Source organism: Strix uralensis, chromosome 2 (genome assembly GCF_047716275.1).
Source record: "Strix uralensis isolate ZFMK-TIS-50842 chromosome 2, bStrUra1, whole genome shotgun sequence".
NCBI classification, from domain to species: domain Eukaryota; kingdom Metazoa; phylum Chordata; class Aves; order Strigiformes; family Strigidae; genus Strix; species Strix uralensis.
Genome location: NC_133973.1, coordinates 33,770,113 through 33,784,243, shown reverse-complemented (window position 1 = coordinate 33,784,243; position 14,131 = coordinate 33,770,113). Strand labels below are relative to the sequence as shown.

The 14,131-nt window shown below is 43.6% G+C and overlaps 2 protein-coding genes across 4 annotated transcripts in view; one reads left to right on the top strand and one right to left on the bottom strand.

Moving 5' to 3' along the window:
* TMEM50B (transmembrane protein 50B) overlaps positions 1 to 6,873 on the top strand; it is a 22,230-nt gene extending 15,357 nt beyond the window's left edge. For all 3 annotated transcript variants that reach the window (XM_074858232.1, XM_074858231.1, XM_074858233.1), the window contains one exon: positions 6,473 to 6,873. In XM_074858232.1, coding sequence (XP_074714333.1) covers positions 6,473 to 6,575 — 103 coding nt within the window. In that variant the 3' untranslated portion in view covers positions 6,576 to 6,873. The remainder of the gene's footprint in view (positions 1 to 6,472) is intronic.
* IFNGR2 (interferon gamma receptor 2) lies at positions 499 to 14,131 on the bottom strand. Its single transcript, XM_074858230.1, has 7 exons — positions 13,888 to 14,131; positions 9,630 to 9,756; positions 9,009 to 9,184; positions 6,894 to 7,042; positions 5,369 to 5,522; positions 4,106 to 4,260; positions 499 to 1,564 (listed from the first exon to the last, which is right to left on the bottom strand). The coding sequence occupies exons 1-7, from the start codon at positions 13,970 to 13,972 to the stop codon at positions 1,391 to 1,393; spliced, it is 1,020 nt and encodes a 339-aa protein (XP_074714331.1). The 5' UTR covers positions 13,973 to 14,131; the 3' UTR covers positions 499 to 1,390.

Below are 14,131 nucleotides of genomic sequence, written 5' to 3'. Positions count from 1 at the left end.
TAACCACTCTAACAGTATGCTGTATTGCTAAATATTCACAGATGTTTCAACTGCCACCTTATTTATGCCCTCTATTATGCATTTAGGTTGTTCCTTTTGCAAGCCTGGGGTTCTTCACTTATTTATAGCACATTATATAAAAAGAACATGGATGAACCTAAGAGCAGGTATTAGAGTCTGGGGCTGACTTGAAAATTCTTCCAGAGTTGAAATCTTCAGATAACTACATTGTCTTGGCATGCTGCCTAATCACAAGTGCTTGGATTAGTTCTACAAGAAAACAACCTCATGAAGCTTTCAGAAAAAATGTTACTGATTTTTCATGTTAGTCTTAGGTATTGCTGGAAGGGAGGGGTGGAACAGCATTATCTCAGATAGACAGCCCACAGCTCTGACAGGGACCAGGTTCATTAATAGAACAAGTAATTTACAAATAAGCATTATTTTTTAAAAAAAACAACTTGTGTCAAACCCAGGAAAAAAGTCAAATAAAAACAATTTTTTTAGTACAGTAGTGGTTCTTTGTGCTTTATTAGACACTTTCCAGACCCCACCAGGTTGTGATGTGAGGCTTAATTTGTAGTCTTCTGCTTTAAGGGACTCAAACCACAACCAACAATTTGCAGGACTAATCTGATTGTCAACAAGAGATTTTAGTGTCTGACAGTTACTGATACATGTTACATAAATTCTGAGCAAAATTATTTTAAAGTTTGTTTTGCTGTGAAGGACAATTGTCTCACTGCAGGAACAGAAGATTAATGCTTCTAGGAGGCAGCTATTAGGAGGCCTTTCCTGGAACAGTTCTTTGCAGAACTTCACACCAACTGCCATTTTTATCTGGAGGGAAGAAGCTGCCACAGAAAACTGCATGTACTTAAAATGATTCAGAAAAGCATGCTGGGGGGGATATAATACACACTGAGTGCTAACACTGACTTCACAAATAAGGCAACAAAACAAAAGCTACTATAAAAGTAATTCAGGGTACAATTATTCACTCACTGAAAAGTTTCAGGTTGTACTACACCCTACCTACCATAAAGTGCCATTATTTCTGAAAGCTTTATTTCAATTTGCAGTGGGAAATAGGATGATGTTAATGTAACTGTTTTATAACCTGTCTTTAGGCAATTTAGTGTTCATATCCCTTTCTCATTCCACCTTCTAAGTCTCTGGCAGAACACAGTTGCTGTTGTAGCACAGCAGAAGCCATTTAAACAGAGGCTCAGGGTCCAGGCTATTCTCAGGAAGCAGCGTCTTGCTCAGGATTTGTCAGTGGCTGCATTTTGTCCAGAGCTCTGTCTGTCCTGCCAGTAGCCACATGGCACCGCTCACGGGCAGAAGCCTCTGCAATGTCTTGGTAGAGGCACTCGCACTAGGACATCACTTAAGTTACTTCACTGTCACCGGAGACACTGTGTGCATGAGCTTGACCGTCCAAACTGCTGCCACAGGCTTGGCTTCCATCTCCAATAAATACAACAGATACGGAATCGTGGGGATCGTCCTCGGCATAATTGTCCAACACCTCTAAACCAGGCATGCTAGGGTCCCTCAAATACTGGAAAAAAGCCAGAAACAAGAGTTTAGATACCTATCCACAGAACAGATGTAGTAGAAAGGACAGAGACAGAGCAGGTACCACCACCTAGAGGCGAATTGTTTCAGATCAGAATTCACAGCAAGAGCTGTACTAGATTTCCTTGAAACTGCACTGAACAAGGAGAAAGTTAAAAATACCTTATTTCTGTGGAGGGAAAAAAACCTAAAAAATCAATCCATCATGCAAATGTCCATTTAAGTAAGTTAGAACAGCCTCCATTTCCTTTTTTTTTCTCTTTATAAATTTTGGCTAATATTCTCATGTCAGTTCAAGCAAATTCCTACTAGTTAAGAACAAGCGACAGAAGAGAACACTTCATTACGCTGCTGGGGACATACCCTCCAACGGCAGGAATCCAGGAAATGACAGCTTGTCTAAAAGGCTGATGGAGCAAACGAGATCTAGGATTCTGGTTTGTTCAGTGTCAGGCAAGTCAGATCTGCATCTTTTACTGCTACCAGAAAACTCCAGTGGCATTCTTCTCTTGTAGTTACTTTTTGCTTTGACCTCCCCCCTCTGCTCCCCTTTCCTCCAAAATTAAGTCATCAGCTTTACAATGACTGCATAATCAAAGAAAGGAGCACTAGAAAAAAAACATAGGCCAGAGAAAATCCTTTCTGTTCCTCCTGCCACCCCCATATACTCTCCTTATCACTAAGCTGATCTTGTGTTTCACAGGGAATTGGAGTCATCTACCGCTTCATGTACTGGAAAAAAAAAAGTGCAAATCTGCCATTGAACACTTTTTCCCTGATTTAAAAAAAATTAAAATAGATGTCTGGAGCACAGACACCTTCACATTGTTAAAAGACTGACATAGCTTGTAGTTTTACTCAAAAGTTTGTTCTCTACCGTAGGAGGTGTCGTAATCTGGCTGAGACGGACCGCAGCTCAAGTCACGTCTGTTGTGGGACAAAATTAACCTTAGTTTCAATTAAGGCACCACTTTCTCTGTAATCATAGCAAGGCTAATAAGCAACAGGATTATTTTTTCAGGTGTATTAAAAACAAGTGTTTCATATGGGAACCTCAAATACATCCACTTCAGCAAATTCAAGACATAAATGTCAGTTTGGCTTTGCTATGTGAAGGTAGAACTGCTCCCTGTAACTGATGCTGAAAGCTGAGATCCTTCTGTAAAAGAAGGAAGCATATGATTTTTCTGAAAATCTAGAAGAGTACATATGAAACTGCCTTAAAATAATCAGTATTCCGTACTCATGGAAAAGTGTTTTAAGAGGAGATACCTCAGGCTGGTTGATTCCTTTTCGAAATACACTTTTTTAAAATTCTGTGTATTTACTGATTTTCTTTCATTTCTTACCAGTGTTTTGCCCAAAACCAGACTCACCATTGTTCAAGAGTATCTCCTTTTGCAGCAGGTTTTCCAGATTAATGCAATTACTCCAGAATTAATGCAATTTCCAGATAAATGCAATTACTCCAGAAACACATGATTAGAAGATATAGAAATAGAAATTCTATTCTTGAAAGTCCTTTGCATGAAATGCTGCACTACTGTACTACACTGTACAAGGACTTCTTTTCCTACATGAGATATACTTCGCTTGATATGTGATACAGCTGCTTCCACTGAGCCCCCATGAAATGGTAGCTGAGGTAGCACGAAGAGAGAAAATGATATACTCAGGACTCTGCAGAAAGTCTGGGGTCATTCACCCAGACTTCTATAAAAATCTGGTAAAACAGCTCCACAATCACAAAACTACCATTGCACAATGGAATACTCTGACACACAGATATATATATAAGGAAATGCACCTCAAAGAACTGCAAACAAATACAAACTTTTAAAAATATGTAATATATGCTGAACAAGAACTTTTAAATCAAGAACTTTGTTTAAAGACTACTTCCCATTTAAATACTAAAAGAGGAAGATGAACAGGACAAACAGTATCGTTTAGTACAGAAATGTGTGAGCTACAAGGAGAAAAAAAGTCCCAGGATGACTTTTTCATCTGAGTATTGCTAAACCTACAGGAAAAAAAAAAGAAAAAAACCCAAGAACATTCCCCTAGGTGGTAGTTAGGTGTTCAAGTCAGTCCTTGTTCTTAAAAGGATCAGTGTCTCCTTTTCTGTATTTGATTTCTAATCGGAGACCTAGGTCCCAAGTACACGTTCTGCAGCACACAAAAGCTTTTTGCTTCAAGTGAGCGACTGTTTCAGGCCTGGTGACTTCGATAAGCAAAGACAGGGATGGACAAGGGGTAGTCAAGGAACAGAGACTCTTACTCTGGTTTCATAACAGGATTATAGCAACATTTGTATCTTTGTGCAGAGGAAAAAATAATTCAGTTGAGTAAGAGGAATACAGTGGGAGATCACATATTAGAAAAGTAACACTTTACACTGAGTGAACAATCTATTGTTCTATTTCTGTTATGCAACAACTAGCTTCCTACTCACTCAAAGATCATCACTGTCTTTTACAGGGGAGGGGAAGAGCAGGGACAAAAATAAAATGTCTACACATACCTCTTCAAAGTGCGATGGGATTTCTAAAGGTGGCTGAGACCAATATTTAATTGTTTTGTGGTGCCTCCACAGAAGAAACAAACCAGCTGTTACCAGAATTACAAATAATGACACCAACACAAATATTAGTATAATATATGCAGCTCTGGTTGTCTCTGAAAAAGAAAAAACAAACAAACCACCATATACATACAGTAGGTTCATATTTATGCACCATCAAATGTAAGACAATATACAGCAAGCTGAAATGTACTATGCTTGGTAATCAAAGTATAATTTCCAAGGCTAAGATCGCAACTCTACTATAGATACATTCTAAACACCTGTGTTCAGAAGTAACTTGTTTTGTGATTCCACATGGAAGTCACCAGCTCCCAGGAGCTCCTGCCCCTTAATCACGCAGTCTAAGGCAAGCAGGGCAAACGAAGGGCTGAAGGGATGGATCCCTGCTGTGGGGCAGAGGGCGGGCAGGGAAGGCAATCTGTCCTTCCACCCTTGGGTGGTCTGCAAGGGCCATTAACCGCAGGGCCTTCTCTTTCAAGACATGCCCCTCCCTTCAGCAAAGGGAGCGTCCCAGACTCCAACGTCACAGCTCGTCACAGCTCGGGGGCTTGTGAGCAGGTACTTGGCCAATGCTACCCAGGAGGTCAGCTCCTGCACGGCTTCAGAAACTGCGTAAGAGGTTTCATCTACGCGTCTTCCAGTGTATTCAAAGCATGCTAAAGATCGGTTGTGCCTCTGGTTGTGTTGATGGTCGTACGGAGAGATTCAAGAGAGGGACAAACTGTTATCTTGCACATGCCCTCTCCTCCCCTCCCCCTCCCTCTTATCTCATACAAAAACGTGGAGCTCAAAATGTCAGAGAAGGAAGTAGGTCAAAGACGAGAGGGACGTTCCTGTCCTGCAGCAGGCAGTGGCTGAGGAAGACGATTTGCAAAAGTAATACCATCTCCTTCATCAATCACTTCCGCTAAAGATCTGGTACTTGTATTTTCTGTCTTTGCATATTTCTAGAAAGAAATACCCACTGCAGTATTTATGAGGGAAAAGGACGAGGGGAAGAGTACAACACAGACCCTCAATTACTAACTGAAAAATTTCATTATTTTGCCATTAATGACAGTTGTGAGCTACTACTGGTGGTGCTCTTTTAGCACCTCTGACAAGTACAGGTATGTAAGTGACCAGTTCCATGATCAACAACTCCTGTTCTACACTCATCCTGTTATATACCAAAAAAAAACCCCAAAATCAGATTTATACCACTGATTGTAGTTCTGTGACACTTTGGGACACTTTGCAGTCCAAGTAGCTGGAGATCTGAATGTGTCATCAATTCTACTTGAATTCTAAAACAATAGAGCGTCAATTCCTTTAGATTTCCAATCTCAAATAGTGTACTGCTCATCTTTATCTCCTGTTTAAAAAGACACACAAAAAAAAGCACTGTTACTGTGAAAACCAGACCTGTCTTCAACACAAATCCCCTCCCCATATTTAAGTTTCTCATTCAAAAAGCAGAGATTTTATTTTGCATATGTCAGCTTTCCCAAACAAGAGACACAGTGAAATATATTTCAACTTTCCCATTTGAACGCATTTGAAATTTCATTATTTTTAAACAAAATTAAGCCTGACCATTCAAAACCATCTCTAAGGCCATGAACAGCAGAGGCATGAAAACTGATGCAAGGTATCATTTTATCCACAACACGCTGCTGGATGCTTTGACGCTGCTTCTGTAACAGCTCAGGCAGTGAGCACAATATAGGAAGGGGGAGGGAAAAACAAGCTATGAGAAGTGCCTCCACCATCAGAGGAGGCTGACGGAAGTGTAGTTCAGTGAAGAGCTTCCATTATGTCAGCTCCTTCCACTGAAGAGGAAAACAGCTGATGGGCACACGGCCAAAGTCTTTTGGGAGTTTTTAGCTTGTAAGGGGCCTTGGTGAAGCCTACTGAAGCATACAAGAGTGACTTCTGGTCTGAATCTCAAACATGAGGGTATTTTATGTGTGTCAGAAAAACACATGTTGGCGCAAGAGAGGAAGGAAGTGGAGGCGTTTCAGATTTAGCAAGGTCTTTGAAATAAACAGGTTTTTTTTTTAAGTAAATCTTTTTTCTGCTTCTGTTTTTTAAACATTTGACTTTTGAATGACGTTCTTTTGAATCTTCTTCCTCTTTTTTTTAAAATGTAACTTAATGCCTCCTCTGCAATGCTGGCCTGTCAAGAACACAATTACCAGGGTCCCCAAACAGCAGCATAAGCGCACGATGAGACCAACACCTCTCAGTCACAGTATGAGCAGGGACAGCTCATCCCAGCTGTGTCCAGCATGTTTCTAATAACTCTGCCTTTCTCTGCCCTAGGAAGGCGACATCAGGCCAAAGCAGCCCATTACCGAAGCTGCCAGCACAAACGAGACCAGAACAGGAAAGGAGGAAGGATATTCCAGTCTTCCAAATTGCCTAAGCAAACTTTGAAATCAAAATGTCATTTTAAAGTCACCCTTGACACTTTGTGGATTCTCTCCCTTCATCTGCAATGTGATTTAACCTTCGTTTCATACGGAGGAAAAAAAGATGGTTTTGAAAGTTTCATAATACATGCAACACTTGTGCCAAAACCAAATTAACTTTTTTTCAAGACACCAAATGGTGACCTTCACTGCTAGAGAAAAAAAAAAGTATTAGTCTTCCTCCTCCATTTCTGCTGTTTTGCCAAGAGATACTGACTCATATCTCAGTCACAAAGACATTATGAACAAAATAAATTAGAGAGAATTCTTACTTTTTTAGTAGTACTTGTTGCGTTCTCCCAGTAGGACACATGATACTGAAGAAAGTCACCTGCTTCAGATCCAAAAGGAGGTGTGACACTAATGAGAAGTGAGTCAGAGCTTTCAATCACGCTGTTCACTTTAGGGGGCCCTATAGTAGCTGAAAACAAACACAGAAAGAGCAGTGAACAGCTCATCATACCATCTTCAGCTTTACTTAGATACTCTCAGCAAACATATTAAATATTGACAGCTTTTTCTCAAGCAAACGAATACAACATTTTCTCATGCATTTAAGTTATCTGCTTTATTACAAATCTAAGGAAAAAGACTTGAAAGCATAAGTGAAACTATGTAATTAAAAAGTTTCCTGTTAATTTTTTCTGGAAATTCAGTAAATATTCACTAGAATGTATCTGAATTTATCTGTAGTTAATGGTGATACAATTTTTGGGGTTGTTTTTTTCTTTTTTTTATTTTTCCTTCAAATAGCCTGCCACATATTCTATGTTCTCTAAAAAGCACACTGGGTCAATAGACTGGAAGAGGAATAACTAGTTTCCCCCCCGCTTGCTTTGATGTCTCCATCTGTCCTACAAGGTAAAGATGACGCTTTCCTTTTGTGAAGAACTCTGAGGTCTAAATCATGAAAAATATTATATAAAGTACTGTCAGTCCTCATACAAGATGCTTGTGTGATCACAGGTCACATATGGTCATTAGTCACTTATCCTTTGTATCTTGACTTCTTTCACCAGCTAAGCATATCAGCATTTGTAAAGCACTCCGGGATCTCAAAAAACCCACTCATGCAAATATTAGAGTAGTTAACAGCTGCTTGCATACTAAAAAGGAGTAACTATTAACAGTAAAAATCAATCCTTGCATGCAACATTGTTTATTGTACCTTAAAAATTTTTTTAAGCAGAATCTGCTCTGTCCACTGTTAGTTTAGAGAAAATTGGCCACCATGATCTTCGTACTGGTAGAGAAATTTCAGTTTCTTTCTACTTCCTGTTGCTGTACAACTGCAAACGCCTTGCTGCGTGTCCTCCCAAATTCCCGAAGCTCCCCCTCTCAAGTGGGACTGACCCAAACGTTAAAGGAAGAGAACAGCCTGACTGAGTAGCCCATGGTCTTGGTGTCTAGGAACTGATCTCAAGGGTGGTCACACAAGAATGATGACATGATGCTCCTCTTGCTCTCCCAAGGAACAGACACACAAATGTCTCTCCCACACTGAGTCTCTCCTTTGTCTTGTATTCCCATTAGTCCAGTGCTTTCCTAACTGCAAAGGATCCCACTTCCAAACAATCCTGGATCACAAGCTACAGATGCATCAGTTGTAATCCTCAGCTCAAGATCTGGGTAGTTCCTCATTCCCACACGCTTTATTACTAGACATAATCCAAGATTTAGAACTGAAGTCACCAGGGAAAGTATCATACTCTTTGCAGCATGGTCCACCACTGCTTCTCACAAGATATGGGAGAACTTGAAACAAAGAGTGAATAAATTCATTCCTCTGCTTAGTTATCATTTCAGAGGTATTTTTAAACTCAATATTTACTTTCTTCTAATCCTGAAACCAATCACAGCAAGGCAAAAGAGCAGATCTTATAAGGAACAACAATATGTTTGTTCACACACTTAACAGGACTTAAAGTGTGCCTTGACCCTTCTACACCGTAGTCAGGGCAGTTTATATTTATTAGAAAAGAGATCTGTCCAAGAGAAATAGGTATTTTGTACTCAGACTATGACAAATCAAAGGGGTGTATGTATGCATGCAGCAGCACTAAGTGAAGAAATAAGAAAATGGAAAACTCTCTAACATAATATACGTCATAGTTCTTGTAAGGCGTAACCACCCAAGGAAACTCCTCTGTTTCTCTTTCAATACCTGTTGAAAGAGTGCACTGCTAACCCCACTACAGAGGGACTAAGTAGTATCAAATTCCTAGTGACACACCAAGGCCTTGTAGTCTTTGTTAACTGAACACATACAATTCTCTCACTTGGCTTTTGTACATAATACGAGTCAAAGAAGCCTAGAACAGACAACAAACAATTTTTTCAAAGAAATCTCCTTTGTGAGAAACACTGAAATCATAAATAGGACTTACTGTTTCTCTCTGCCACAAATGGATCTGTTTCCACCCAGTCAGAAGTCACTTGCCCTAGCTCAGCTCTCACACGCAAAACAACAGTCCAGCGCCGCTCCTTAAGCGACAAGGGGAAGCTGCATTCAGTCTGGGCGATACGGGTGCAGTTCATCTCATCCCACTGGTTAAAGGCCCCTCTGCAATGCAAAACAAAGGACAAATAAACCATCAGCAGAACAGCACAACTATCTCAAGTACGATCCCTCCCACCGAGACAATTTTTGTAACAAGACCAGAAGTTACAAAACTACCACTTTCATGCAGGTTTGGCTCCATGGCCCTTTCAGCACCTGCACCCCCTCAGTATCTGGGGAAGAATTTAAATTAGCGAGGGAGAATTAAGTAAGGCTAAAATTATACAGGAAACTATGAGACATTTCTGGGTGCTCTTCAGGTCTTCAATCTTTGCTCAGTTCAGTGGAAATATTACAGGCTAACAGACTGTCAGTCTTCAGAAGCTATATAAATCATTTGTAATAGACAACTCGTTTACTTATTAATTTTTAGCTTTTTAAAAAAAACCAATTGTGTTACTGAATCAGAACAGAATCGGTTTGGCTGGTTTTAGAGCTATGTACTTACGTTTTAAAATGGACTGTATATAACACCAAGCCTCTATCCACTTTAACAGGGGACCACCTCAGTGAACTACGAAAGTTATAGGAATAAACCATCACATCCTTTGGTGCTGGTAAACGTGGAGAAGATTCTAAAGTAAGAAGAGGAATAAAAGTAACTATTAAAGCATTCAAGTATACAGTAACTAACTTCTGGTCTCCAAATTCCATCACCATATATTACATCTTTGCAGGCAAAACCATTCCTCCTTCTCATTCTATTTCTAGGTGCACATGAAGTTCCTGCTATCCACAAAGCACTAAATTGCAACTTACTGCTTTTATTTATTCCATACAAAACATAGCACTGAAAGTACCGAGTCCAGAGCAAAACAATGAACCTCAGCCAGCTCTCCCATGAAGCTATAAATTAAGGTCCACTGCCACTTGCTCATCTATTTCAACTGTCCGTATTTCACATTTTATTTACTGTGTTAACAACTCAGAACACATTTTTCCTGACCATCTGCCTTCTGCTAACTTGTCTGAAAACACAGTCATTTCGCTGAAACTTTCCAGGAAACAGGTCAAAAAAACAAAGCCTTCCCATACTTAAACATTCACAAACACATAGAGCACTGTTCCACTTGCAAGCCTGAAGTTTTGTTAGATTTGAAACTGATTTCACAATGTAGAAAAGGACAGAAACCTCCATCAGAGGCGTGCCTTCTGCTAGTAGGAACATCTACCCAAATTTGGTCAGGCTATAAACTCCTGAAGGTGAAGGAAGACTGCAAGCGCTCTCGAGCAGCTTGTCAGGAGGCGAGCAGCACGGAAGTGGAGAGCAGAGTCGTGTCTCTATTATGGGAGAAGAACTACTTCCCTGCTGGTCCAGGCGGAGCGGAGGAGGAAGCCATTCGCTGGGACTGGAGCACGGCCAAAGGCCAGGCACTGAGCTGGGGGCCAACGGACAGAAAAGCCAAGTGGAAGGAGAGAGGGAGGGAGAGAGAGAGAGGGCAGCTGAGCAAAAGGCAGAGAACCAAGGGCTTGGGAAATAGGGGCAAGTGAAGTAAAAAAAGTGGGGTAGCAGCTGGAGGGAAATGTTAACTGGCAAACAGAGCAAAACACCAGACTGGAGAACCAAAAGCACTGAAAGACAAGGAGACCAATGGCAAGGAATTGGGATAGCCAAAAGAAAGAGACTAAGGTCACCGCAAGTAGGCTGAGGCAAGGAAGACAGGAAAATGCAGTTATTAATGCCTTAGAAACCAGAAAAGCCTCACACTTTTAATTGCAGCACTGCAGGAAGGGCCCTCAGGAGGTCTCTAGTCCAAGCCCCTGCCCCGAGCAGGCCTAGCTGTGGCATAAGACCTGGCTGCTCAGGGCTTTCTCCAGGCAAGTCCCGGAACCTCCACGGACAGAGCCTGCACAGCCTTGTTGGGCAACAGCTTCACTGCCTGCCTGTCCTAAGAAGGAGAAAGGTTTTTCTTCTACATTTGACTTGTATTTGTCCATATAGCGATCCCCTTACACTGGGTCAACAGGTCCTAAGCTCAAAGACAACCACGACATGACATGATTATGATAAGATTTCCATTTTTTGTTCCTAAGACAATAGTCTCCTAGCATACAGTTTGCTTATTTTTACATAAATAAGATCAGAAGATCAAGCACTTAAGCTAAATTCTGGCCCCAGTCTTCTTTGGGAATATGGGGATAATGTCAAAAAGTTTTTTCTTTTTCATTTCTACATCTGATTTTGTTACACAGCACTAGCCAGCACACTGATGCTGACAGCCCTATCTTTCAGAAGAAATGTCACGCCAAGCTCTTAACATCCTCCATGTACAGGAAAGAGATGACATGAATCTTCATAAAACTGCATTAAACCCTAAGTCCAAAATAATTAGTTAAGTTCTCAAACTTTTAATTAGGTATGTTACTAGTTTCTTAGCCTCAGCTTTTGAGTAGTGCTCCTAAGTAAACACACATTGCCTTGGGCTACAGATGCATCATTCAGCATTGCAAAACTCTTGAGATTCTTACGTTACCTAAACTATTAATCTCTCGAGTATTTTAAAGGCCACTAAGTAACCTTTCCTTCATTCAAGAGAAGTTTTCACTTTCCAGTCACGCAGATTCTTTCTTGCACTCTCACTGCTGGTCTGGCATGTGGCAAGGTATCTCACACCATCAGTAATCTGTGCACTCAGACATCCGATACAAACTAATTTTACAAAATTCAAGAAAGCTGTCAGAACGAAACATAAGCAGTAGCATTTTTTTTTCTTCTCTCCCTCTTAAAAAAAGAGAAAACAGAAAAGGAAAAAGCAATAAAAGACAAGGGCAGCTGGTTCATATTCTCAATAAAGACTGCACACTGAATATTTTGCTGTATATTAGCATTCAGAAACAGATCATTTCACCTACCAGCTTCAAAGACACTGAAAAAAACATCAAATCTATGGCTCTGTAGTTGAACATCAAGATGCTGTACGCCACAAGGCACTTGCTACTGCACTGAGGAGGTGTTTCCATAGCACAGTGAAGGAAAATGCATTTGTATTTCAGTTAGATAACGTGACAAGGGAAGTTACTTAAATTTCTGAAATCACACACTGAACTCCATAATGGTCATTAATTTGTATGACCCGAAGTAACAAAATGCACACTTCAGAAAAAAGCAGCTACATATGCACGTATCCTCAAAAAACCCAAACTACCTTAGCCATGAAAAGGCAGAAGCGCCCAGTCCTTTCCCTCTGTTTGGAAGGTGGTCTCGCTGAACTGGTTCTTTTAAAGCATCTGCCAAACAATGCTCAGATTGTTTTTTCCTGATGCAGAGACTTCCTGACTCTTCAAGCCGCAAGTCAAAGCTTTCACAGAGCAGAGCGTGAAGCCACAAGTTACACTGAGTGAAAGCAGCTCTGCTTGGCCTAGCCATCGGTTTCACAGACCCTGCTCCTGAGAGGGCATCAGCCTGAGAACACATCATTCTGCTAAACTGGCAAAAAGGAAGTCTGTGGTCATTTTTTTTGATGGACTTTTGCTGTTCTAGTGTACCAAACTGGCTTCTCATATTGTCAGACAAGCACCAAGGCCTGCAAAAGGTGAACAGCAGAAGCGTGTGGCCAGGTAGGGACAGGTGACCACAGCTGGCTATTCTTTTGGCTCAAAGGTGAAGCATCCCCATTTGCAATGTAAGAAACACAGCTCACGGTGCCTACCAGAGAGAGCGCAGAGGGGGAGTCAGGCCCTACACACAAGTCAGACACCAGAACAGCTCCCTGGGACAATCCTGCCACTGCTGATGGGATGGGACTGGGCCATGCTGACTGCGGCAGGACCCCCAGCTCACCTCAACCCACCCGTGGGCATTTGGACCCCTGAGTCCAGCCACAGACTGCAGGCCTGGAACGGCAGCTGCCCCCAGAGAGCCGGAGTCACAGCCTGGCCAGCCGGGGTTGACGAACCCCAGAGAAGGTGATAGCGGACACGCTGAACTCACGGAGGTACCCGCGTGCCTGAACACGGACCACGCTGTACGCACACCTCCTTCAAGACACGCCGCAGCAGCTCTTCCCCACCTGCTGCCATACACACTGAAGCCAGGACCACACTCGAGAGCTCAGACCCGACCTGAAGAGCAAAACCCCCCCGCCCCGTTACGACAAAGCATCTACATCGAAGCCTACATCCAGTCCTACCTAAACTGTCAATTCACAAAATTACGGACGAGGCCCAAGTGCAGTGATGAACCGGGGCCACGTCACAAACTACACTCACATCGACGACCTACCACCGCATCAACCCCCCTCAAGGCCGAACCCGGTGGGGTTCCGGCCGCTCTCTGGGGGCCGCAGCCGGTCTAGGGCCACGCTGCCCGGCGGCTGCCCGCGTCCGGGACGCCAGGCGGCGGCAGCCCAGCCGGCGGCAGATTTCCGAGGAGCAGCAGCCCCGGGGTCGGCAGGGGAAATCCGGGCTCGTCCTCCCTCCGAGGGACAGGCACAGGCTGGGGAGCAACGGGTGAAATCCACCACAGCCCCGCTCCCCCCGCCGCGGCTCCGGCACTCACTTCAGCGGACGGTCCCGGGAGGCGCCGCTCCGCCGCCCCCCACCAGCCGCCCCCCGGGCCGCCCCAGCCCGGGCCCTCGCCCCACAGGCTTCCGCCGCCTCCCGTGCCGGAAGCCCGCCGGCGAGGAGGAGCACGGAGAGGCGCAGGCCGGCGGCAGCCTCCAGCCCCGCGCCGCCGGCTGCCCCGCGGCCCGCCCCGCCGCACCCACCTGCGCCCGCGGCCCGGGCCGAGCCGAGGAGGAGGAGGTGGAAGAGGTGAAGGAGGAGGGAGAGGAGCAGCGCCCGACACGGCATGGCCCGGCTGGCAGCGCCCCGCCGCCCGGCCCCGCTCGCCGCCAGAGGCTGCTCGCCGGTCCCAGAGGAGCGGGGCCGGCGGCGGGCAGGCCTGGCGGGGCCGCCTCACGTCCGCGGCCCGGCCCCTGCTGCGGCTGCTGGCGGGGAGCGGGGCGGCCG

Bases quoted from the DNA above. Each gene is read 5' to 3' on its own strand.
- IFNGR2 (XM_074858230.1), bottom strand. From the start codon at position 13,972: ATGCCGTGTCGGGCGCTGCTCCTCTCCCTCCTCCTTCACCTCTTCCAC. The intron at 9,757-13,887 runs GTGGGTGCGGCG...TTCTTACTTTAG, and splicing joins GGCCCGGGCCGCGGGCGCAG to AATCTTCTCCACGTTTACCA. The intron at 4,261-5,368 runs GTATAAATCTGA...TTTCTTTTTCAG, and splicing joins TCACAGAACTACAATCAGTG to AGACAACCAGAGCTGCATAT.